Source organism: Fukomys damarensis, unplaced genomic scaffold (assembly GCF_012274545.1).
Source record: "Fukomys damarensis isolate Sample0158 unplaced genomic scaffold, DMR_v1.0_HiC HiC_scaffold_10, whole genome shotgun sequence".
Classification (NCBI taxonomy): Eukaryota; Metazoa; Chordata; class Mammalia; order Rodentia; family Bathyergidae; genus Fukomys; species Fukomys damarensis.
This window is the reverse complement of record NW_022900922.1, coordinates 38,968,361-38,995,753: the sequence shown is the minus strand read 5'-3', so window position 1 is coordinate 38,995,753 and position 27,393 is coordinate 38,968,361. Positions and strand designations below refer to the sequence as shown.

At 41.3% G+C, this 27,393-nt stretch overlaps 1 protein-coding gene across 1 annotated transcript; it reads left to right on the top strand.

The window, feature by feature from the left end:
- The first annotated feature begins 17,860 nt into the window (after positions 1–17,860).
- LOC104870630 (olfactory receptor 2B2-like) lies at positions 17,861–18,826 on the top strand. The gene has a single exon (XM_010636316.2). It carries the CDS (start codon positions 17,870–17,872, stop codon positions 18,824–18,826), a length of 957 nt encoding a protein of 318 aa, XP_010634618.1. The 5' UTR covers positions 17,861–17,869.
- Positions 18,827–27,393: the final 8,567 nt, after the last annotated feature.

Sequence of the window (27,393 nt, the reverse complement as noted above, 5' to 3'; positions counted from 1 at the left end):
GCATCTATCTTTCATGTCTCTGGCTTTACTTTCTTGTCCTAGTCTTTTACTTCCTTAACCTTTGTCAGATTTGTTACAAAAGCATGTTCATTTTTGATCTCCTGTGTCACAACTTTTTTTATCTGCACACATTTGTAGTGTATAATGTTTACATTCCTTGTGTGGAGTTGATACATATCACACCTTGATTCCTTTTTCATCCTCTTCCTCTCCCTTTCCTCTCCACTTCTCCCATGTCTTGATTCCCTTCTCATTTAAGAAAGATCTATCTCCCTTCCTCCTATTATCTTTTATTTTAATCTTTATAATTTGGGTTTTTCATATCAGACAAACCATGTGATACTTGAGTTTGTATGTCTGATTTATTTCACTTAATATTTTGGTCTCAGGTACATCCATTTTGCTGCAAATAACTCAAGTTTGCCTTTCTTCATGGCAGAGTAGTATTCCATGGAGTATAAATATAACATTTTCTTTATCTACTCATCTATTTATAGACAAGAATACTGCTTCTAAGATTTAGCTTTTATGAATTGTCCTGCTATAAACATGGATATGCATGTATCACTGCAATATGATATCTTTAACTGTTTTAGAAAGATACAACAGTTGAGTCAAATGGAATTTCTATTTTTAGTTTTCTGAGGAATTTCCATAAGGGTTGTACTGACTAACATTCCCACCAACAGTGTAGGAGTATTCCCTTTACCCCAGAGTCTTGCTAGCATTTGCTATTTTTTAATTTCTTTTTTTTTTTTTTTTTTGGTGATCAAACTCAGGCACTTGTGATGCAGGTGGCCGAAGTACTGAGCTAAATCCTGGCCCCTAGTTTTTAATTTCTTAAGGTGGTGACCATTCTTTCTGGAGTAAAATCGGATCTCAGTGTTGTCATGTTTCACTTTTATATACAGGAACTTTTCTAAAATACAGATATCAGCAGGGTAAACACAAAGTCCTGAGAGGAAAGCCCTATTATTTAGGGGAAATTTGCTTGTATTCTTTAACACTGATTTTGGTTCTACCAACTTACATTTCCAGCTCTATCTAAAGAATGCCTGTTTACCTTATGCTCCAACTGCATTACTGAAGTACTGACCATCAGCAATTAAAACACTGAATCATCTCTAGAAAATAATTTGAAATAAAGGAAAAGGAGAATAGTTTTTGCAATAGAATGGCTCAATCACTGCATGTCTGTAAGTTAGCCTCACTATCACAGAGGAGAAAAATTATGTTGAAGAATTATTCTGAAAGTTACATAAAGTAAGAAATACTAAATTGTCTTCAACATAAGATAATCTTTGATAATTACAACTTCCTTTAACTATATCTTCTTGCTTTGTGTTCTCTTGAGGAGTGCATTCATCCCATTAAGGCAGCATGGACTTAATCAAGTTGAATGTTTCCAGTGTTTCTTCATGAGGCTTCCAGAGGCTCTTCATTCAGCATTGTTTACTCATGCTTATTTCACTCTATATTGGATTTTAGTTATTTTAAAAAAACAGAGATATAGATTATTAGAGGATGAATTCTTGATTAAAAGATCAAAAAGAAGAGAGAGAGAGACTAGAAAAATAAAAGAACAAAAATGTCTATTGTGATTGGTAAATACAGGAAAATATGAGATATGGGTATAGGAGTAAGAGACAGTGAAATGGGACAAAAACAAGCCCTGACTCTATTTACCCTTTTGTGGAAAGTAACATTACTTGTCCTCATGTCCATCACACAAAGTCCAGAGTCTAATAGAAAATCAGTTACTTGAAACAAGGAGTAAGAAGTCCACGAGGCAGACCACCAAGAATTGTTTTGAAGCAGCCACAGAAAGAGGTCACCAGATGATTCAGATTCTGAAGTTAGCAGATAAATGTTTGAACTATGATTAATTTATTAGAAGAAAAAAATGGACAAATTAGACAAACTCATGGCAGACAAGCTTCACCAGAGAATTGAAATATATAAAAAGGACAAATGTGCATTCAAGAAATGGACAGTAAAACAATATATGAAAATGAAAAGTCAGTCTGAGTTTAACATTATAATATAAACTTAATGACCGGAAGAGAAAAATAGACAAAAAATCCCAAACTGACAAAAAGGAAAAAGAGAATGAAAATAAATTATAAACATAATGACAGTTGTTCATACACAAATGGTGTAAGATATAAATAATTCCACTACAAGAGGAGAATAGAGAAAACGTGAGGCAGAAGCCAACTTTGAGGAAGTAATGGCTCAGAACTTTCCAAATCAAACTTTCCTTAACCAACCTACTCAAGAATCTCAGTAAATGCTAAGAAAAATGACTAGAAGAAGATTCATAAAGGTCAAGATCTTAGACTTGACACTGACGTGATCCAGAAAAGGAAAAACCACAACAAACTGGCCTCACCAAAGTTGAAACTATTTGGCCTCTCCAAGACCAAGTTAAAAGGACAAAAACTGGGTGCCAACTGGGAGAAAATATTTGCAGGTCATATATTCAACAAAAAAATGTATGTAGCATATAAAAAGAACTCACAAAACTCAACAGAATAAATAAAAATAATTCAATTAGAAAATGGGGAAAAGACATAAGCTATTGTTTGTCACAGAGGATTTACTGACAGCAGTAAGTATGTGGAAATACGTTCACCATCATTAGCCATTAGGCTAATTCACATGAAAATCACATGGAGAGACTGCTCCATAATTAATATGAGTTAAAATTAAAAGTACCATTAAGTTGAAATTCTGAAAACAAACGCAGAGAAATTATTTTTCATACATTGTTGGTAGGAATATAAATAGTACTTAGAAAACAGATGCTTAAAAAATTAAACTTGCACTTACCGTATGACTCAGCAATTGCATCCTTGAAACTGTGTCCCAGTAAAGTGAAAGCTTACCACAGGAAAACAACTGTGCTTGATGGTGTACCCTGTAATCCCAGCACTCCGGAGGCTGAGGCAGGATGATGATCGTAGCAAGTTCAAGGCCAGTCAGGACGATAGAGTGAGATCCAGGCCAGCCTGAACTGCACAGCAAGACCTTGTCTCAACACCCAAAAACTAACAAACAAGTTAAAACTCACAAATCTAGACGTTATTGTTTATAATAGTTTTGTTTGTAGTATTCAAATACAGAAGCAGCTTAAATGTTGTTTAGTGGGTGAAAAAACTAAAACAGAACAAAGCAAACAAACTCAAGCAACAACAAAAAACCGTGCCACGATACTCAGTAGCATCAAAAAACAACTGTTGGAATGGATGTTAAAGGAATGAGGCTGAGTGAATCTTACAAGGTTCACACTGTGATTCCATTTCTGGACACTCTCAGAACCACAAGTTGGAGCTGCCAGTGGCTGCCAGAGGGAGGGACAGAGTGGCGATGGGAGATAACCCTGTAGAGGGGCAGTGCCAGGGCTCCTGTGGTGATGGAACAACATGGATGTAGTTTGTGGCAATGAGCACAAATCTATCCATGATACAATTGTATGGTACTATTTCTCCTACACATACACACACACTCACACACATACACTTATAAAGCTCATGAAGTCAGAGTAAGACCTGTGGATTGTATAAATGTCAGTGCCCAGCTTTTGATATCCTCTTATAGTTAACGCAAGACATTCCCTTGGGGGAAATTGAGCAAAAAGTACACAGGACCTCTCTGCATTATTATTTTGGTAAATTCCTGTAAATCTTTAATTTTTAGAAAAGAGTTAAAAAAATTCAATAAGTAGAATAAGGACAGTCTGTGTCTCAGTGGCTGAGATATAATACCTGACATCCACCAAGTAAAGCTTATTTTGGCTCTCAATCTGTAGAGGTTCAGTCCATAGTCTAGGCTGGCTCCAAGGCAAAGGAAAAACAGCTCATGGCATGGTAGCAGGAAGCAGAGGGAGAGAGATCAAAGGAGGTGAGCAGGCGACAGACCCTTCCACCTCCTCCACCAGGCTTCACTTCCCCACGTCACATTTAGCTGTGTCACACCCCCACAATCCAATCACCCCCACAAAGCCCCACTCACTTGCACACCAGGCTCTTGGGGACACCTAGATAGAAACCATAACAATTTGTACAAGCTAGTGATTTCCAGTTTATATTGCTAAATGAAAAAAAAAATAAAGTGCAAAGAGTGTTATATGTGACTTTTCACATAAGAAAAGGTGATATAATAAGATAACCACACATCTGTTCTTTTATGCAAAAAAGAAACACAAGAATGATAACCGAGATGAATGGGGTTAGTCACGTACAGTGAGTGGATGTGGAGCAGAGGGTACAGAGAGGAAGGACGGAGTGAGTAGGAATCGGAGTCAGGGTATTAGCAGTCACACACATACACACACACACACACACACACACACACAGAGGATAGGTGCAGAAATAAAAGGTGTATCTCTGTGTGAGCACATTAGGTTTTCATCCCTGAGCTGGGTAATTTACAAAGGAAAAAAGTTTTATCTAACTCACAGTTTTTGAGGCTGAAAGTCCAGAGCTTGGCACTGGTGAGACCCCTTTGGTCACTTGGAAGGTGGCACTGTGACAAAGCACAGATGAGAGGCAAACACCACACGGTGAGACAGGACACCAGGGAGACCGAGGAAGGGCTTCCTCGCCCGCCCTCCCGTCACAGCCCTGGTGCCCTGATATCCAATCACCTCATAATGGGCCCCACCTCCTAAGGGAACCTCCTCTGTCAGTGTTCCTGCCCAAAACATTAAACTTCAATCTGTGCTGCAAGAAAACACCAGGTAACACAGAGCTTCTACAAAATAACTGGCCAGGACTCTTCAGAAGCATCAAGGCCATAAAAGACAAAGACAAGTTGAGGAACTGTTCCAAGTTGGAGAAGACCGAGAAGATGCAGCAACTAAATGCAATGTGGGACCCTGGATAGCATTTTGGGCTCCTGAAAGAACAAAAGTGGGAAGGAGTGCAGAGTTTTGATAGTATTTTGTTGATACTGATTTCCTGAGCTTTGATAATTGTGACCGTTATGGAAGATGCCAACATTATTAGTGGAAGGGTGTATAGGAATCCAGAAGGAGTTTTGCATCCTTCTTATATGTCAAAAGAAAGCCTTCTTATATGTTAAAGTTATTTCAAAAGAAAGCCTAAAATGATCTACAGAACCTATGCAGAGCAACTCACACAAGAGCATTTCATTTAAGAACAAATCACATGTGTGTTTACCCACATACACAACTCTGTCATCCATAGTTCTTAGAGGGATCAAGAATGTCAGGGTCTTTTTAAGCAATAATTTTGCTGATCTACATCCCTCTGTTCCTCAGTTGATCATTTGCTGCAAAGAAGACTAGATTTGCTGCAGAGTTCTGACCCCATGAGGACTGGCACAACCTTAACGTCCCATCCCAGGCTGCTTGCAGCAGAGAGAGTGTTGGGAGCACCTTGGTGCCGAGGGCAAGGGGCAGAGTCTCTGGCCCACAGATGGATGGCTCCAGAGCCTTCTTTTGCCTTAAGCCAGGCACAGTTATGCATGAGGAATAATACTTTCTAATGATGATGCACACGTGCCTTACTGGGCCTATATAGTTACTATGCTGTTCTTTTATCATTATTTTAGAATGTGCTCCTGTTTATTAAAAAGAAGTTTACTCTCGAGTATGCTGTGTTGTACCGGCAGCAGCCTCACAAGTTTTGTGTTCTCTGTGCTCCTTGATTAACTGATCACACTGTGATGATGTAGGAAACAACCTTGCAGAACACTGCTCAGGACAAACCCTGTTTTCAGGAGATGCGTGTCTGTAGATGCATGAGGCTGGCAGAGGAGGGAGGCAGGGAGGACTGTGACTCAAAGGCAAGCCCTCCGGAGCTGCAGAGTACTCTGTGGAGGGGAGGATGTCTTCTTGGCCCAGGCCTACCAGGAAGCGATCAGGTCTCCAGCCTGGACTCCACTGTTAGAGCTGTGCTCCTTCTGGAGGCCTCTGGAGACTCTGTTTCTTGGACTTTTCTGACTTCTGGAGGCCATGGCATTCCTTGGCTGTTGGTGCCACCTGCCATCCATGAAGCCAGCAGCATAGAATTTTCCAGTCTCCTTTTCTGATTCTTATCCCTTTCCCTCCCTCTTACAAAAAACAGTTGTGATTCCTTTGGGGACCCAAACAATCCAGGGTGACCTCCCATCTCAAGATCTTTACTTAGTCAGACCTGCTAAGTCCCTTTTGGTGTGGGAGAGGATATAGCCACAGGTTCTGGAGATTAGGTGCTGGCACTTTTGAGGGCCATTATTCTGTCTACCACACTTAATTCTGGGTTGCATTCAAAGAGGTAGGGTGCAAGACACAGCTCCTGGACTTTTTCCTTGAAGGAGGCAGCCTAACATACTAGATCCCATTACCTCAAAAAATCTTACAGGGTGACAGTGCCTTCAGTTTTCATACGATGAACTCTTACCACCTGTGAGTCTGTATTTTCCAACCACATCATTTGATGAATTTGCCAGCTCCAGCTGAATAGGTCCTTCTAGCAAAATGCTATTGGCACAGTGAGACAGGACAAAATCCTAGTGGATGACAAGATAATTAAGGGTACTGCAGCTGAAGTGCAGTATGGAACGGGCTCACTGACATGTCACTGAGGGAACCCGATGTACGTGTGCTTTGTTCCTAGCCTTTTAGTTTTATGTTTGCATTGAGATGAATTTTAGAAGGGAAAACCATACAGATAGGTACATTCCAAGAACTAGAAGCTGGAGTAATCCTTAGAATAAGAAAACCACAACTTCCAGGTCAATTGCAATTAAAATGGACACATGATTAAGCATATAATAATCTTTTTCACTCACAAGGTTCATTTCTCCTATGCACAGGTCAAGCAGATAACCTAGCTGAAATCCAATGTATCTTTCAAGTCTTTCATGGAATGTTATTCTCTGAAGTTCTCCCAGGAGCAGCCAAATGATATACATTGTTGTTTTCATTCATTTCCATTTTATGCAGCCCCAGATGTCTATAGACACAATCTGTGGCCGTGTGCCCGGATGCTGGAAGATCCCCCCTCTCCCTTGTTGAGCAGAGCAGATGTCAAGCCCCATCAGGCAGGTGGCACTGGAGCTGAGTCAGCACTTGGCCATTTGTTGTTGCGCCTGTGCCTAACCCTTGACGCTTTTCTGGGGAGACGGGTATGTTTATCAGGCCCACCCTCTATGTAGGTCATGAAGTCTAGAGTTTCCCTCCTCAGCACCGTAAGTCCACTGGAAACTCAGCTGTGTTTCAGAGGTTTTGAGCTAGCTATTTATTTTTTAAAAATCTCTTTCCTGACTTAAAGTCTTGTCAAATGCCTCAGGGGACAACTACCATGTGTTAGGTGCTCAGTTCACTTTTGTCACTTTAGCTCTACAAGAGTGACAGATTGCTGTATTTCCCCCTTTCTTCCCCTTAGTGTTTTTTTCACTGGTGGACAACAGCCAGCTTCTTGCTGCTCTGAAGCCAGTAGCTTCCCCAAGGGGAACAGCTTCCTCCCAGCTTCCTAGTTCTTCATGGAACATTAACTTTTTTTGCTGTTGTTGCTTTAGTGGCTCTGTGATGTGTTGCACAAAAGATTTTCTTGTATTTATTATTTCTTGTATTAAGACTTTTCTAGTTTTTGGAAGACAATTAGACTCCCTGAAGCTGTTCTGTCTTTCCTGGAAGAAGAACTCGTCCTCCAGATTTGAGCTAACTTTGTAATAAACATTGCAGATGCAATAGGTGCCATGGGGGAACACCTCTGGTGTATTTACCATGACCCCATGTCACTAGCATAAACCTCTCCGGGGACCTGGGAAGGACTCTAGTAATGTGCTTGTATAAACACATATTGGTGTAAACTTGTAAACTTGTAAAATTCAGCATGACCACTCTTTCCCATTGCAATGTCCCTCTGTCATAATTCTCCTGTCAGTTGATCACAAAATGGCTGTGAGAATTTTTCTTTTTTCTTAGAATTTTTCTTGCTTATATAAGAGACACTGGTTTTAGGGATTCTGTTGCATGTATGGTTTGTCATCATCTATACTCTAAGGTAAGCTACTGTTAGCTTTCTAGGTGTATGAAAAGCTTCTCAGACCACTCCAGCCCCTGATTCTTCAGACTTTCTAGTGTCACAGAATTAGAATGTGAAAATTTCTAATGATGTTGGGGCCAAGCTCCCAAGCGTGAAGGTAGTGGATAGCAATTCTCATAAAACTGAAAATTTCTGCCCATCAAAACATACGATTAGTGAAACAAGTAGGCATGCCACAGACTGTGAGGAAATATTTATGAATCATACATCTGACAAAGGACTTATATGTCCAACTTACAATCACTTATCAAAAGACAAACAATTTCTTTACAGGAACACGAAGCAGTCCTTATTGTAACTGGACCTGGGCTATAGCACAGGGAGTCAGTAAACAGTCTGTCCCCCAGACTAAAACTTGATCTTGCTAAACTGCAGAGGCTGGCCTTGAACTTGTGATTCTCCCACCTCAAGAGAATTCCCAAGAATTTGGGATTACAGGCATGCACCACCATACCCAGCTACAATCCTGTTTGTTTTGTTTTAATGAGAATCAGAGTTACACATGAAAGAAGATAAGGTTAATAAATACATGAAATAAGGCTATCATCAGCAAATAACACCATCATCGGCAAATAGGTAAATGTATTTTGAAACTGTATTATAATCTACATATTCACTAAACTGGATAAAATTTAAAGACTGACCATATCAAATACTGGCAACATCATGAAGCAAGCAACTCTCCAGTCATTGCACAAAACAGTACCTCTACTTGGGAGGATTATTTGGAAGATTCTTATATAGCAATTATATTTACAAGAATGTTCACAACAATCCCAATAATACTAATGTGAAACAAAAAATGATCAAAAGATTCATCAGCAATAGAATGGATAAACAAACAATGGTGTTTTATTTTTATTTTTTGGAACCGGGGATCGAACTCGGGGCCTTGTGCATGCGAAGCAGGCCACCGAACCACCGAGCTAAATCCCCAGCCCTAGATAATGGTGTTTTAATACAATAAAACTATTAATACATACATTAAGAAGGATGAATTTCAAAAACATTATACTCAGTTGAAGAATAGAGACAGGACAGTTTGCACAGTGCATGATTTCATGCACGAGAAGGCTCAGCTAAAGGGAGGCGTGTGTGTTACTCATATTGAGGAACCCCAGTAGACAAAGAGGTCAGGACTCAAGAGGACCTGCCAGCTGGAGGCTGATCACAAGAAGAGAAGTGCGTGGTTGGTGAATGTGCTGAGGAGCCAGGTTCCTTCCAGCTCCAGGAGGAAGTTGGAGTAAGGAAGTGAAACAGAGCCCCATGTTGGATTGGAATTGGAACTGTGCTGGTAAATTGCTGGTGTTTAAGATACACAGATGGACAGCACATGGAGAGATACGGTGTCTGTGTCCACATGGGTATGAAATAGAAATGAGCACACCATGCTCCTAGATCATGGTTTCTAATGCCATTCATCACTGAAAGAAACTAGGGCTGTTTGGAGAAATAGCTATTTCAGGGACATCTTATTGTGTTGAAACTAATGAAGTGCTAGCAGAACCAATTGGGAGAGGACAGCAGGTGTGGAGGACTTGACTGAGGAGTGAAAGGTTGAACTGCAGGGCAAAAAACACAGGATGTATGAAAAATGAATGGTTAAACAAGAAGTTTAGATTGTGAGGCATGTTGTGTCTGGTTGTTGTCTTTCCTCTTTCTCCAAGAAAACTGCCGAGCCTTGGGACAGATCCTTGCTCAAACTGTTTTTCTCAGCCGGGCATGGTGGCGCATGCCTGTAATCCCAGCACTCAGGAGGCTGAGGCAGGAGGACACTGTGAGTTTGAGACCAGCCTGGACTACACAGTGAGTTCAGGTCAGTCTCAACTACATAGTTAGACCCTGTCTCAAAAAACAAAAACAAAAACATAAAAAAACCCAAAATTGTTTTTTTCCTGCTTTTTTCACTTACACTGATACTGTAAATAAAAGCTGGAGGGTTCTTGGCTTCATGGCTTCTCCTGGGAGTCTCCCTAATGATTGCAACTCTTGGCTGAGATAGCTGCTCTGGGCCCTATTGGTACCTGAACTAAGTCTTGTCTCTGAGTAATCATTCATCCTCTATGCTGCCATGGTCACACAACAAGAAAGTGGGAGCCAGATGGAAGAGACTTCCACTGGTCTAACCTGGGAATATTTGAGTGTCAAAGTGAAAATTGGTTACAACTAATCAAAAGAAATAAGAATCCACGAGTCTGTTGGGTGTGGTGGTACACACCTGTCTGTAATCCTAGCACTCTGGAAGGCTGAGGCAGGAGGATCAAAAGTTCCAGATTTACTGAGACCTATCTAAAAAACTAAAGTTGGGGATGTAGCTCAGTGTGGATGCCCTTGTACAATCCCCAGTACTGCAAGATATGTATGAGTCCATACTGCTTGAAACTTGTGAATAAGAAAGTTGACATGGCAGAATCCCAATTATTCAACAGGGAGCAATCAGTGGTGAGATTAGAAAATCACCATTCTGAAAGCAACACTGTAATAATGTATGTGATTTAGGTGAGAATCAATGAATGTTGAGACTTGGGAGTAAATCTTCAATAAGATAAGGATATCTACACAAATTCAAACTAACTAGAAGTAGGAAACTTCTTAGGTAATCAATGTAGAATATTTATTACTTAATTTTACAGTGGACAAATTTAGGAGACACTTTTTAAACCTGGCAGTAAAATTCAAAATCTCCACTAATGAGACACATGGACATCAAATACCTCTCGACAAATGAGAAGATAACAGCATTTCTGGGGTATTCCTATCAAAAAATAATAACAATAAAAAGCCAAATATCCCAAATTGAGAAACATTTTACTGAGTGACAAGCCTACATTCTGAAAAAATGTGATTATTATGAAAGACAAAGAAAAAACTGAAGAATTGCTCCAAATATGGGGAAACTAAAGGACCTGACAACTGATTGAAGCCCATAATTCTGAGTTGGATCCTGTACTGGACAGAAAAAGGAGATTTTAAAGACACTCCCAGGGCAATTGACAGAATTTAAATATGTTGTTTAGAGTGGACCAATGTACCAATGTTCATTTCCTGTTGAAGCAGTTAAACTGGAAATATGCTATGAGAATGGTCTTGTTTCTAGGATATGTACTTTGAGGAATTTAGGGACAACGGATATCCTGTCCACAACTTTGAAATGTTTCAGACAATTTATGCATAAACCTGAAAGTGTGTATGTGTGCAAGCATGGGTACACACACACATACACACAGGACCTGATTCTTTGTACTGAAAACATTCATTTTCTTTATTTCTTTTGGCAACATGAGTGGAACTATGTGAAGGAATCATTGTCATGATAGTCTCTCCTTGTTTGCATTCCCTTGGATTTCTTAGGATTTTTCCTGTCACTTGGGACTCTTAATACTGAGTCATTTTCAGTGCTAGTAAAATTTGGACTTGTTCTTACCCCATCTCCAGTTTCTCCCAGATAAGCCATCATTTCTAGCCTTTTCTACTATTATATTTATCTTACAGAAAACACAGATAGTTTGTCTACTTTAATACAGGAGAATTTGGTTCTAATAGTCAATGTCTTCTGTTAAAAAAAGGCTGGATGTGGTGGTGCATGCCTGTAATCCTAGTATTCCGGGAGGCTGAGGCAGGAGCCTCAAACTTGAGTTTAGATTGGGCAATTTAGTCACTTAGTGAGACCCTGTCTCAAAATTAAAAAAAAAAAAAGAGCAGAGAGAGAGAGAGAGAGAGAGAGAGAGAGAGAGAGAGAGAGAGAGAAAGGGGACTGGGAAGGTAGTTCAGTGTGAGGGACTGGGCTTAATTCCCAACATTGCTCCACCAAAAAAGGTCAGAAAATAACATACAAATTTGGGATGTTACAGAAATTTTTACTAGGGAATAGAAAAAAGTCAGCTATGCTAGTAAGCAGATTTCTAATCTCTCCCCAAAACAGAGTTCCAGTAGGAAGGAAGGTACATGACTCTTTGAATAACAAGGCAAAAGGAAAAGGCCAAACAAAAGCCAACCTCTATGTCATGTCCTTTTCTAACCTGCCCTATTTTAAACTCTCTGAGTCTCAGTTTCTACACGTGTGGAATGGAGAACAAGAATCGCTATTTCACAGGGCGTAAGGGTGAAATAATTCCTTTAAAGAACTTGATACAGTGTCTGGCCAATAGCAATTAACTGAGGAGATTTTTCCCTATTTCCAGGACTGGGACATCACTTGATTTCACTTGATCACTTTTGAAATATTTTTCATTGATTGGTCCATTCTGCAGAATAAATACCCATCTTTTTCCACATGCTTACTTAGTCCTTTGTTTACTATGGTTTTTGTTCACTGAAATTGCAACCTGTTAAAAATATAGAAAAGTTTTACACAGTCCAATTTTCCCCTAACCATTCCCACCCATATTCCTACCAGTCTATCCAGTTTTTACAGTTTGTAAATTAGGCCACTATCATTGCAGTTTTTAAATTAAGCCTTATGTGAAACCTTACTTTGCCTTCTTGCCCAGTTTTATTTTATGTCCCAGTCTCCTCCTCCCTCTCCTTCCCCAGAAGCTATTACCTCTGGCTTTCTCAGGTGATTCTTGTTAATTATCTAAGTAGTAACACATTTTTCCACACGATCTCAGACAGACACACAATACAGAAAATCATATTTGGGGTGATTTAAATAATTATTTCACAGAATGAGGACCCTTTTGTGTACTTTTTTTCCTTACTTATTCAATAACGCAATCTGCTAGCGCCTCACTTCCTTATTTTAGATGGATGCATATTATTCCATTCACTGAATGTACTCATTATTCAGTAAATTCTCTACAAAAGGACATGTATTTTTCTCTACTTTGGCCATTAAAATATCTCCATAATGAGCAGCACTGTTCATTTATCCTTACATACGGTTGTTTTTTCCCATAGGACAGAGGCCTAGGAATGACAGTACTAGGCTGAGAACATATGCAGGTTTTTTGTTTTGTTTTTTGTTTTGCTAAAGAAAATATGACCAAATGTCTCTCCAAAAAATCTGTAATACTTTTCATATCAACCAACAATTAGAGAGTAACATTTTCCTTCATTCTCATTGGCTAAGAAGTTAATTCTTCTTTTGAAGCCTGCCAAATAGGAACAGCTTTATTGCATCGCCCTGATATATCTTTATCTATTTGATAATTTAATCACCTTTTGTTAGCGCTATTATTTTGATTTGTCTGTTATATAAACTGTCATTTTTCTATTGTTCTACTTGTGTGTTTGATTTTTTTCCCTGAATGTGTAAAAAGCTTATTTTTCTTATTTAATGGAATGAATTTTTTTCTATAATTATAATTATGTCTTCAATATCTGTTCACTTAGAAAAGGAATTGAAACAAATCTGTATATTATAGGCTAAAAAAGTAAAAAGTATTGTATCCTGGATGAATTGAATACTATAAACGCATTTTAATCCAAGCAATTCAAGGGGCCAGGTACACTCCTGAAAGGGAAGACCGGAGCGACCAAGCCTGGGGATTCAGAATCAGCGACAGAAAAGATAGTGACTCTTTTGTGTGGATCTTAGTATTTCAGAAGATGCTTTATGTAAAATATATTCAAACCCAGATTAATAAGCAGTTTGCTAAAGCTAATCTAAAGAGATTTTTTTCTTATACAGAAATCAAAGGATCAAAGTTCTGCTGAGCAGTGTCTTGGGGAATTCGTACATGAAATAAAGGATTCATTCCTAGCCAAGCGGCTGAGAACTGAGTAGTTAACAAAAGATGAGGAATTCCGACCCAATACCCAAAACTTTCATTTTTTATTAGAATGTATTTCAGTTCCCATCGTCATTTCTTCTGTTTCAGGAAAGTTGAGAATTCTAGGTCCCCCGAGAAAGGGCTTTTCCGGGCTGGCGAGTCGGTGAGGAGGAGGAACGGGCCGAGGCGGGATCCCTCCCTCCCCGGGGAGCGGCGCCCTATAAACGCGCAGGTCTCCTCTGCCCGACACCTTCGAGAAAGTGCTTTTACCCCTTTTGCAAAATGGACTGGAAACGTCAGTAAAGGTGTCAGCTGACGCGCTGACTTCTGCACCCGGGAGGCTGGAGGAGGTCAGGAAATTCACCAAAGCGCTCTGAGACAGACGGCCTGTGAACTTTTAGTCTTATTTGAAACCTAGGCTTCTTGCACTTAAAAATAAATAGATCCATTTGTAATCCTTAAATTGGAGGTAAGTAGAATGTACTTCTTAAAAACTACTACGTAAAATTTGGGTGCTATTTTAAATACTTCTATATAAATCTCTTAGGAAAATAGGAACTTTAGAGCCCATCAAACCTTTGGTTTGCTATTTAGCTCCAGGACCTTGGGAAAGTAATTAAATTTCTTTGAGCATATAAATTCAGGGTTCTGCCTATAAAATTAATCTTTTATGAAGTAGAGCATTTTTATGACACATTTCTCTATACTGCTAAACTAATGCGTGATGTGTTAGCTATGTGGGAAAACAAATGACTTCTGTTCTTCATCCTTGTATTGCAACAAAAAGATTATCTCACAGGACTAGGAGACAATTCGGGAAAAATAAAGTGAGCAGCTTTTATGCTGTAAGAAAAGTAACAACCCCACCATGTTCCAGAAAATAAAACTGAATCCAAAAATTTACTTCAGCTGCTGATTTATTCAATGATTTACTGGCTCATTTGAGCGGAAGGCTGATACCCTTCTTGTTTTAATCATTTTCACACGTGGATGTTTTAAAAGATGTTTTCAAGATTTTGCTGAACCTCATCTTTTTGAATATCCAGTCTCAGAAAGGAATGAGAAAATCCAAGAAGAGGTAGAAGTCATAAAAGGGCAACGAATATACAAGGGAAAAAGAAAGTAGTGATATCATCAATCTAAGCGAGTATCTTACACTGTGGGGTAAAATATTCTAAGATAATCACAGACAAAAATTGCAGTGACCCATCAGCAGCTTTCTAAAATTCTCTCCCACCTACGAATTTCTGCTTTAATCCAGGGGCTCAGTGGTTCTACCACCTGCCTTGCAAGCTCAGGGACTTGAGTTCGATCCCTGGTATCAAGAAAAAAAAAATTCAAAGCATATGTACAACTGAACGCTTATTGGTCAAAAGGAGAATGATATTCCCTGCGATGCTGGCAGCATAGCTTTACTCAAAAGCAGAGGCGTCCGCTAGCAGTGTTTAACACTGATGCTGGCTGAAAGCGACTGGAGCAGGTGCTGGGAGGGGAGGGAGAGCAGCCTCTGCAGAGGACAGCTCGGGCCCTTGTGCTTTGTTTAGCTTTTTGGTTTTGACAAACATTTCAGTCCTAAAATTAGTGATTTGAATCAAAATTTAAATTACAACTTCTAAAACACAAAATATAATTACAACTACTCATCTGAAGGCATGTTTTTAAAAGTGGATAAATATTTGTGATCTGTGCTCTGAATTCTGCCCCTGAGCTTTGGGGCTCCATCCCTTGGTCTGTTCCAGCTCCCTGCAGGGTGATGAATGCTCCCCTCCCTGTGTCCTGAACTCCGAGCCCAGCTGGATAGGATGCCATCCATTGACCGACTGCAGTGCAATGGCCTTTATCACTTTCCTAACTTTTGAGTCTCAGAAGAGAAGATTAAAAAGGACTTAGCTGATTCTCTGTCCTCCTCTCGTCACCCTCAGTAGGAAAGGCTCCTTGGAGAGGCGGCCCTGGCTGAACCCTAAGAGAAACACTGAGTCCTGTGCCCACTGGCCTGTGTTACAGTGAAAACACCTGCGGTGGCCGCAGTGGTGAGGACCCTGCTGAGCATTAATAGGAAGATGGTCTCCTGCATGTGTATCACGGAGAAGGAGCCCTTGTAATTTACCCAACAGAATGTCTGAGAATGGAAGGGACTACTTGTAGTTGCATCAGGACAGTGGGAATAAACCCAGTAAATTTGGCAAACTGAGGCAAACGAATATCTGAATTACATGGACTTGGGATTTGTGCACCACCCTTGCCTGGCAGGAAATCAGGAAGTATGTGAGATCTCTTCCCTGTTGCCATTTATTCTGGTTTCCTAATTCCTACTTTCCTTGTAAATGTACGGACTTTTGCAGCCAATGAGATAAAAATGCTCACATAATCAGTCCTTTGGAAAAGACATGCCAGTCTGAGAGTAGAATACAGAGAATAAGTGGATGAGGGGTAATTAAAAAATATTACAAGAGTAATGTCTACCTATTAAAGATTAGAACAAGAAGCATGTAAAAGCAAAATAAAGTCTGATTTACCTGCCCCATCTTCATTTTCTGGGGGATAAGTCTTTCTTGTGTATTCTTCAAGGCTATTTTTCATGTATCAATTTATAGCTAATATTATATTATACCAGCATTATGTTATATCCTGTCTTTTTTATTTTATTTTTTTTTGTTATATCCCTTTCAAAAACCAATTGGATAATGCTTTACAAACATTCAATAACTTTCACTTAAAGATGCACTGGAACATTACTAGATATCTATGCCTGTGACCACATATCTCATATTTCTTAGCTGAGAACACAGAGACATTTTTTAAAGGACTTGGAGTTTTCAAATAAGAAGAAAAAACTAATGCATTGCTAAGATTTTGATGAATATGGATAGAGCTATAAAATACACTGGAGCTGGGATGTAGGTCAGTGTGGAATGTTTGCCTGGCACGTGGGAAGCCCTAGGTTTGGTCCTTGATACCATGGAAATAAACATAGAAATATATATTATGGTAGAGTGTCCTCCTGAGCTTTACTGGGGTAAATGCATTTCTGGCCTGTGAGCTGACACCAGAATGTTGCCTCTCCAGAAAGCCTGGGCTGTGTAGGGCTCTGCCCCAGGGTTGCAGGGTCCTGCCTGTCACGTCCTCCCCAACACCCTGGGCTCTGTGGAGGTCACAGGCCAGCAAGTTCCCTGTCATTGAGGCTGATAAGAGTTGTAGAGAGAACAGGAGGCTGAGTTCCAATAGGCAGAGCCATTTCCCTGGGTGGGTGTCAGTGCTTCACATTGTTGTCTTTAATCTACAGGCGAGGAGCCTGAAGATGAGAATTGTCACCATGCGGAGTAACTAGCAGGCCAGGTAGGTACATGAGCTGACTTCAGATAGGACCATGCTTCTAACAGTAAGAGAATACATCTCTTTAGAGTGTGTCTGATAGCTCATTTGTCTACATTTTCTGAGTAGGTAAGGTGGGGTTTAGACAATTTTAATGAATTCCCACAACTGTGGCATTTCCTTGGCATGGGGGAGAAACTAGAATGAATGTAAAAGGCAGGAACTTCACAGGCAAGAAGTGAGAATGATGCATTTTCAGAACAAAATATCTAGGGTAATAAATCCTGTGAATGGAGAAACAGATTAATATTCTTTAAGACTTTTGGTACCAGGGATCAAACTCAGATCCTTGCATTTATTTGCAAGGCAAGTGGTGGAACCACTGAGCTAAATCCCCAGCCAGTGCTTTAAGACTTTTGAAAATCACTGTGGTAATAAGCTGTTATAAACACATAAACACTTTTTTTTTTCCAGTACTGAGGATTGAACCCAGTTCTACTGCTAGTACATCTCCATCTTTACTTTGTGTCAGGGTCTTGCTAAGTTGCCCAGGCCTTCCTTCCTCAGCCTTTCAAATAGCTTGGATCACAGGCATCAGTCAAACATACCTGGCTGTATGAATACTTTTGAAACACTTAAATAAATTTTCACTAATGTGCAGTTTTCACATCCGTGACAGGGTCAATTTCTAAGTCTATGAAAATCACCATCAAAATGTTGAAAATTCGTGTTTAACTTACTTTCTCTTTTTTGTATTTCAGGGAACTAAAAGTTGAAGGATTTACTATGAATTGGATAAATGAGAGCATCCCCCAGGAGTTTGTTCTGTTGGGCTTTTCGGACAGACCATGGCTGGCGCTCCCACTGTTCGTGGTGTTCCTGGTTTCCTACATCCTTACCATCTTAGGGAATGTGGCCATCATTCTGGTATCGCGTCTAGATGCCAAGCTCCACACCCCCATGTACTTCTTCCTTACCAACCTCTCACTGCTGGACCTCTGCTACACCACGAGCACTGTGCCCCAGATGCTGGTGAACATCTGCAGCACCCAGAAGGTGATCAGCTATGGTGGCTGCGTGGCCCAGCTCTTCATCTTCCTGGCCTTGGGCTCCACAGAGTGCCTCCTCCTGGGCGTCATGTCCTTCGACAGGTTTGTGGCCATCTGCCGGCCTCTGCACTACTCCGTCATCATGCACCATAGGCTCTGCCTACAGCTGGCGGCTGCATCCTGGCTCAGTGGCTTCAGCAACTCAGTGCTGCAGTCCACCTGGACCCTGCAGATGCCCCTGTGTGGTCACAGAGAGGTGGACCATTTCTTCTGCGAGGTCCCTGCACTGCTCAAGTTGTCCTGCATGGACACAACAGCCAACGAGGCTGAGCTCTTCTTCATCAGCGTGCTCTTCCTTCTGATACCCGTGACCCTAATCCTTATATCGTATGCTTTCATTGTCCATGCAGTGTTGAGAATGCAGTCAGCAGAAGGTCGGCGCAAGGCCTTTGGGACATGTGGCTCCCACCTAATAGTGGTGACAATGTTTTATGGCACCGCCATTTATATGTACCTGCAGCCACCATCCCCAGCCTCCAAAGACCGGGGAAAGATGGTGTCGCTTTTCTACGGGATCATCACACCCATGTTGAACCCCCTCATCTACACACTGAGGAACAAAGAGGTAAAGGGAGCTTTCAGGAGGCTGATCACAAGGGTCTTCATAATTAGGAAACCAGGACTAGCCACGTGATAGGCCTTGCCAAAGACTGACATTTACATGGCCTAATTTAATTCTGAGTTGCTTTGCTCTCACTACTTTCAGAAAGAATTATTATGGTGATTTCCTACAAATATGTCAGGGATAGAGAGCCACTTATTTCCTACTGCTTAAGTACATTCATTGCACAAGTTCAAAGAACTGCTCTTTTATGATCCTCTCCTATAAACTGTTTAACCTGAAAGTCTATGTTCTTAAGCTGTATACACTGGTTTGTATATCTGGGGATGAATCTTGGATTTCTTGGAGATTAGAATAAAAGTTTAGAAGTCCTTTCCTCAGAAACAAAACTCCTACTCAGACACATTCATCCACACACTCACCCCCATGCCTCCCCACTCAAACCCCACACATTTTCTCAGACATTTGTAAATCTAACAGAAGTCTGTGAAACTGTCCATCACTCCCCTTCTTAACTATGAAGATAAGGTGCATAACCCTCACTTAAAAGCTGACACTACCTTCTCCGCATCAGTACAATACTAAAATTCACAATGATTTTTTTCCCCACATTTCACTTGTATCTTCTATTCGCTTGTTTCTATGATTATCATTTCACTTAAATTGAATTCCTTTTCTACAGAAGACTGTAATATTGATGATGCCCAAGGCAGGCTGTGAGGAGTGAACCCCACAGTTGGCTTGTTTGTAGAAGTGAGTCTGGACAAAGCCTACATGCTGAGGTCACACCTACATTCCGTTGCCACAAATAAAACCTTCAGACTGAAGGACAGTGTTCTAATTACAACCATATATTTTGTTGTCTCACTGTATAGCTCAGGCTGGCCTCCAACTTGTAGTGATTTTCCCTGCCTCAGCCTCCTGAGTCCTGGGATTACAGGTGTGTACCACCACACCAGGCTGCAACTGTTGTTTTTACCTCAGAGTTACCTGGAAGGCTTTTAAAATCCAGATTGCTGGGGTCACTCCTCCTCTGAGTTCCTGAGGTACCAGTGGGGGCTCAGGCTCTGTGTCTCCACTGATTCTTAGTATGCTGATGTGTCTGGGACAGACCTTAAGAACTGCTCTGTTGCCATGGTGGCCCATGCCCATAATCCCAGCACTGTGGGAGGCTGAGACAGGATGACCACAAGTTCAGGCTTCACTGGGGTAATTTAGCAAGACCCTGTCTTAAAAGTTAAAAAATTTACAAAGGGTCGGGTAAAGCTCAGTGGTAGAGTTCCTCTGCGTTCTGATTCTCAGGACCACCAAAAAGAATAGAAAATCCTCACAAACAACAGCTAAAGCCTTGCTGTGTTAACAGCTAAAATGATGGTGTTTTGTTGAGTTTCTATCCTCACTTATTTCTATTAAAGAGATGTATAATTAAAGAGGAAAATGGGCAAACCACTGAAAGAGTTTACTGAAATATGAGAGGATACTCATTAGAGAACACATCCTAATATTAGAAAATGCATTTTCGTCTTAATGTCCAAGCAAATGTTATACCAAATTTCCAGAGACAGTTTGTTGTTATCTCGATATCAGTACTTCTTAATGAATTATGAGAAAAGTTAGCAGAGAAACCACAGTAATGGAAATTGAGGTATTTTACATTTTTTCAAATGAACACCTGATTCAACACATTGCATACTAGTAAATTTTAGAGGGACTCATAACAAAATTCTCTAAATATTTTGTTATCAGGTATATTTGCTGATAAGTTTAGAACACACTAACTACTAGATATGTTAACAACAATAAATATTTAGAACAATTATATAAAACTGAAAGGTAATTTTATGCTGTGGGAGCAATCTAGTTCACAATTTTCCTGGTTGAAAATTAGCAAAGGACAGTTCCCTGTAGTAGTGAATATAATGTAACGAATGGCTGTTTCTAAAAGAATCTCATAAGGAGCTAGCTTCTCCTTGAGGCCGCTGTGTGGTTGGTGTGGTCCAAGCATGAAGAAGCGCGTGCTCTGTGCCGCTTGGGCCCGTTATTGAGCCCCTGGATTTTTCTTACCCTTGAAAGGTCACAGTGCGTATGCTGTGATGTGCATTGGTTGACTGAGTGTAGTCATTGTAGATGTTTCTGTATTTTATGCCTATGTAATGTCTTTTTCATAGTTTTTTTCAGTCATAGGTTTTAAGAAAATTATAAATAGCACTTTATTTTTTTTCTGAAGGCACATGGTTGTGTTGTTGCCTCCTTAGAACCTCAGTCCCTCGGTGTCTGAGGGTCCGTTCCAGGACCCCAGTGGATGTGAAAAGCTGTAGGTGCTCTGTCCATTACACGAGTGTTGTGCAGTCTATGCATCTCCGCAGCACACACTCCTGTGTGTTAGATCACCTCTGGATGGCTTGTAACAACAACACCAGGACATAATGCAGGCAGGTGCTGTACAAAATTGCTAGGGGAAAATGACCAGAATAAGTCTGTACTGTAGACACTAGTTTTAAAAAATACTTTTGATTTGAAGTTAGTTGGATTCACAGACACAGATCTCAGGGACACAGAGGGCCTGTGTGCTGGCTGGCACATGGTGAAATAATTCTCTCTCTCTCTCTCTCTCTCTCTCTGTCACTCTCTCTCTGTCTCTCTCTCTTTTCCTCTTCTCTCTGCCTCTTTCTGTCTCTGTCCCTCCCTTTTTCTATTTTAAATAAAAGTATTCAGATGTGATTAAGAAGAGAAAAATTTTCTGTTGTTTATCCAAAAACCAAGAGTAGAGATTACACTACTGAACTATCACTGAGTTAGTTCATAAAATGAAAAAACACTTAAATACCTTTAGGGTAAAGAGGCTTAAAAATGAAAAGGTAATTCCATGTGAAGTTTTTAGGGTGTGAGAGTCTGATGCAGAAAGACCGTTGTGGATTCAAGGCCAACCTAGGCTCCCACATGGTGAGTTCAAGATGAGCCTGAATTACAGAAAAAAAAAAAAAGAACAACAACAACAACAAAAAAAACGTTTTTATTTGTAAAGCTGTAATGAAATATTTTCTGTAATGAACAACAAACAATTGTCACTTCTAACATTCCCTTAGATTTCAGAAAAAAGTGCAAATACCACAAAAATCTTTATTTCAGGAAAAAGCATTAGCGATGGTACTATTCTGGTACAGTTTTCTTAGTTCACTTCTGACACATTGGAGCCGCTGTCTGCAGTGGTGGGGGAAAAGAGGAGGTATGAGCAGGGGTTGCGTGCCGTAGAATTTTAGATGAATCAAGGACGTTGTTTTCTTGGCCTCTGGTTTACCCTAAATTTTGTACATTCTAAGATATACCTTGCTTTTCCTGTCTAACTTACTTAAAATTTGGTCTTTGCCCACAAATGACGGCATTAACACCACGGCCTGCCAGGTGGCAGTCACAATGTAGTTCCATTGTAGGTGTGAATGGTACCTTGTGGAGTTCCTAGTTCTTCCTGTCAGCCTCCTAGGCTCTGGAACTGTCAGGTGCCAGTCGGTGGTGTGCTGCAGATAACCTTCCCCCAGAGGCCATAGGCCAAAGGGTTGGTCACAGCCTGTGGCACTATTGGGAGATGGTGAAACCTGTTTGTATGTGTGTGGGGGTCTGATGGCAGGAAGTCAGGTCACTGGGGACTGGCCTTGCAGGGGATACGGGGGTACCATCCTTTCCTGTTCCCGTTTTTGCTTTCCAGTCACCAGGAGGCGAGCAGCTATACCCCCTGCCACCATGCTCTGCCCTGCCACAGGCCAAAGGGAGTTGGGCCAAGCAACCACCACCTAAGACTTCCGAAGCTCTTTGAGCCAAAATAAACCTTCCTCTTTATGGGCTTATTGTCTCAGGTATTTTGTTGCAGTAATGGATAGCTGATTAACACAATCAGTGAATCATTAAGGAAACATTATGCTCCTGCTTGTTTCCTAAAAATTTGAGGTTGATGCCTTCTGGTGTTCCAGAAAGCAACCTTGCTCATATTTTCAGAGTGAGTGTAGGGAAGATACCGATATCTGGCCAACAGGGAATGCTGGAAAGCTTAGAGATTTAATAGGTCAGCACAATCTTTTGCACACAGTGGTTAATAACAGAATCTGCTTTAAAAATGATTCAAATGTTACTGTTCTCAGGAGTGAGTGAAAATTGAGATTCAGATTTTCCTAGCACACTTTGTAAGAGAAAGTCCCCCAAAATGACTCTGGGCTCCCAGCCTCTCAACTCAAGTCTCTTTCCCTGAAGCCACCCTTTTTATAAGTGTTAAAAATGTATATGTTCTGTGTGTGGAGCAATTTATACTTTTCAAGTATATGCCTTCAGCTCTTTACAACAGTCGTCCCCCGGCCAGGAGCATAAAAATTATCCAGTCAGGTTGTTCAGGAATCTACCAGAGAAATGTCTTTTTCTCTCAGGAAACGCATACAGGCTAACTAGGTTTTTCACAGTAGAACTGAGTCAAACTATGAGGCTGTTGGGAATGGTAAAGCATGAAGAAAATTTTAAGAAAAAGATAGGTGATGAAAAATGAGAGTTCACAATTCTTGGAAGCTCCCTCTCATGGTGGTGTGATTTTTCTTTCTTCAGAGCTATTTCCTCACCTTTTATGGGGCCTCATTTTCAACTGTGCTGGGGACAGATACCACTGTGCCCACATGTGTGGGCTTCCACCAGCTCCAAACTAGTCATCTAATTCTGGATTTAGCTTTCTGCAACCCAGTGGTTACTATTACCTTTCACTCTTTTCATCTTCCTCACATAAGTGGAATGCGCTTCTTTCACATCAACATTTCTTAACTATAGGTCCACAGGAATATCTTTTTGTTTTTGTTTTTTTGAGACAGGGTCTCACTATGTAGTTGAGACTGACTTGGAACTCACTATGCAGCCCAGGCTGGTCTTGAACTCACAGTGATCCTCCTGCCTCAGCCTCCCAAGTGCTGGGATTAGAGGTGTGCATCACCATGCCTGGCTTTTTGGTCCACAGGAATCTTGATGGTTTATGGACAGACTTCAAAGGGTGAGAGAAACCCTTTAAATACCTGGACACATTTATATGCAGCTAGGTTGACAATTCCTTTTGTCCTGAAAGCCCTGTATCCCAGGAAGCCATTTGGTCCTGGGAAAATGGACAATTTATTGTCCTATGTGAAGCATCCTGTATTCCTGGAGAAAGTATCAATACTTTTCAACAGATGACTGTCACCAACATAGTTGAATATAGTGAAGTTTTTACATAGACTCTACTCCTGGAATTATTATTCAGGTAGAGGTTGAATTTTCTAATTTTCAAGACAGCACTACAGTCAGAGTCTGCATATTATCGACAGGGGGGTGGTCCTGCTCTACAATACACAAACAGCCCTACAGCAACGATGTATCAGGCCCCAAAATGCCTAGCCTTTCGTGCAGGTGTACGGCTCTATAATGTCAACATTTTACCTAACTGTGGTACATTTGTTATTAACTAAACTACAGACTTTATTAGGATTTTCACACAAATTTTCTATTGCTGATGTAGATCCAATTCATGGTTCCATATTACATTTAGACATTATGCTGCTGTTAACTCCTTTGGTCTGAGTGAGACACTTTCTTGGCTTTTCCTTATCTTTCTTTCCTTGCCATCATTGAAGTCACAAATTTTGTTGACTATCCCTCAATCTGGGTTTGTATATTTTCAATAATTAGATTGATGTTATGAATTCTGGGGAAAATAACCACATGATGTGCCTTCTCACCACTTCTTATCATGGGGTACATGACGTTGCTGGGGTGTGGGACATGCCACCCCAAAATATGACAGCAGAAACTAGAATGTGCCACTCCAAAATATATTTCTCTGGTTTATTTTTGAGAGGCAGAGTAGCTCTGAAAAACTACCTTTTGTAAAGGAAAGGAAATTCAAAGCAGAAAAAATATTTCAGCCGGAAGAGTCTGCTCTAGACTTTAATGTCCTGAGACTCTTGTATGCACAACAAGCTGATCTTATCATCCTGCATTTCCTCCCCTCATTTTCCTATAACCTGTCTTCACCACTGCCTAGAAAGCCCAGCCCTCACCCCCTTTATAGCTCAGGATGGTAATAAATTTGGCTATCTGGTCCATCTTCTGTCACCAAAAGAGACTATTTTGCCTGCTGTGTGGTGTGCCAATCACTGAAAGGCAGTTTTCACAAGAGAGTTCAACCAATATGTGCTCATGGTGAGGAGGTGGGAGCCCCAAGTCTCACATCTGCCTCCGTAAGCATAGGGATTGGAATATTTGTGGTTCAAAGGGGCAGGGTGGTCCATGGTGTGTGGCAAGGTGATTAAAAGCAGGGAAAAGTGAAGTGGCTGGTCTGCAGGTACATCATGGAGCTTCATGGCTCCCTATGGACGCATGTTTGGAAAACGTTGGCAGTATGCTCTGAGGTGGACTTCAGAAGGTCATGCACTGGCCCCTGGTGCAGGCCTAGATGAAGGGGCAGTGGTTATGAGACAGACAAACCAGCCTCCAAGTTCCAGATGACAAGCTCAGCCAATATCACCCTCATGTGGCTGTGTGGCCAGGTGACCTCTTTGGTGGAGACAGTATTCAGTCACCAAAAGCCACTGAAGCTAGTGGGATCATTCATCTTCTTTCATCTCTGTGGGTTGCCTGTGTGCACATAATTAAATAGATTTTCTCCTGTTACTGTGTCTTCTATCAATTTGGTTCTTATTGCAGTTAAAGAACCTAGGTAGCCCGAAGAGAACCACTTTCCCCTCACCTGCAATATCACCCTGGTCTGTCACTGGTGATGTTAACCTTGATCACTTGCTAGCACATAGTATGCTGGCTTTTTGTACTTTAATAACATTTTTCTCCCCTTTCTATTCTCTGTTCATGGGAAACAAGTCACTATATGAAGCCACAGTCAAGAGGAGGGGGAATAATCCCCCCAGGGTGCCAGAGTGTCTGTGGCCTTATGTTAAAATCATCACTATAATTCATAAACTCAGGGGAGGATATTTTGAGAATACACAAGAATCCAGTTTCTCCTTGAAGTTTTTCAGACCAAGTTTAGTGTCCAATAGATTTGCAGGTAGCAATGTTTACAGTAATGTTTAAATGATGATTGTCTATTTCTCTTATTACTTTTACTTCATGAGCAAGGTTTATTTGTTCCATCAGTTGTTTATGTTAGTGTGGGCTTAAAGATAACATTCTGCTTGTTGAGTTTTAATCCAGTACAGTTATTTATTTTATTGATCAGGATATTTTAGTTTGGCCATTGAGAGTTCTTTCAGCCTGCTCCTATATCCTTTTAACTAGTCCCATTTTCCTTCCTATTTTCCTTGTTTTCTTACTTTCTGGCACTTGAGGATGTTCCAGACTCCTCTTGTGCTTTCCCTGCTTCTATCTTAGAACCCAGCCGTGGATTGAGATCAGTTCTTAGGAGAACAAGACTGGCTTGTGAGGCCGGCTCATTGCTATTAGATGGTTTCTGCTTCCAGGCGTTGCCAAGGGAAACAAAAAAATATTATTTGTACACAGATCAGCCCGGGTACACACATATCTCTATAGATTCCTGCACCTATTGTTGGTGCTCCAAAAATATGGCATTTGGGCATACATGGTGAAAGCTTTGAATTGAAGGGCTTTTGCTGCCAATAAGCCCCAGACTCAATTTGTCCATGCAGAAATAAAGCACACAAGACACCAATAAATCTCGACAAGGCACATTTACTTCTGCAGAAGGGTGCACTATACTTCTAAGGCAGATAGCAAGCACACCAAGCTACAGCAGCAGCTTCTTGTATACACTAATGCGTCGGGGGGCGGGGGGAGCCGATCTCCTCCCCATTGGCTGGTTTGAAGGTTCACCGTCCATCTCGATTGGGTAGTATAGGTTGCACGAGAGGGTGGGGCCTGAAGGGTTGCTGGGCAGAATGGCTGAGGGTGGTCCTGACTCAGGAATGTAAAGTTTTGGCATAGGGCCAAAGCTCTGATTTTCCTTCCGGGACGCTAGGGATGGAGGAAAGCAACCGGGTGAACTGGAGTTACAGATGGAGGCGCTCCTGTCTGTATCCTTTGATGGAAGACAGGACTGCAGAAACTAGAATCCCTGTCTCCCCAGCCCCCCAGCAGGAATAGGAACTGCAGACCTTTTCCCGTGGTCTTTAAAAGAGAGAAATGTTATTCCAATCTCCCCTACTTTCGTGTTAAGAGCTGGCCACGAGGAGGTCCTCTGCTCGCCCTCTGGACAGATCGGAGATGCTGGTTCCGGACCGGTGCCGCTGTCCCCGGGGGGAGGGTCGTCACACAGGGAGGCCAGGGAACCTGGACAGGGGGCTGCCTCATTTCCCCCCGTGTATTTCCGTTGGCTCAGCCTTTTGTACAATCATATTTCTACACCGCGGTCCCGCTTCATCCAACCTGAGCATAAACAGCGCACCCTGGGCTTAGGGTTTTCAGTCTGAAGGCGCCCACGTCTGCTCAGATGAACCAGTTCTGCTTTCCTCTCGTCACCCGCCCTCTCCCTGGATGGGTCGGCTCCGTGCTCCGTGCCCTACAGGAATGGCTCGGGTCTGGGCTGCCCCCGCCCCAGGAGAGCCTTGTGAGGCCGGGAGGGAGACAGGGGACCGGCCAGGCCCGCCGGCAGGGGGCGCTGTGCGCAG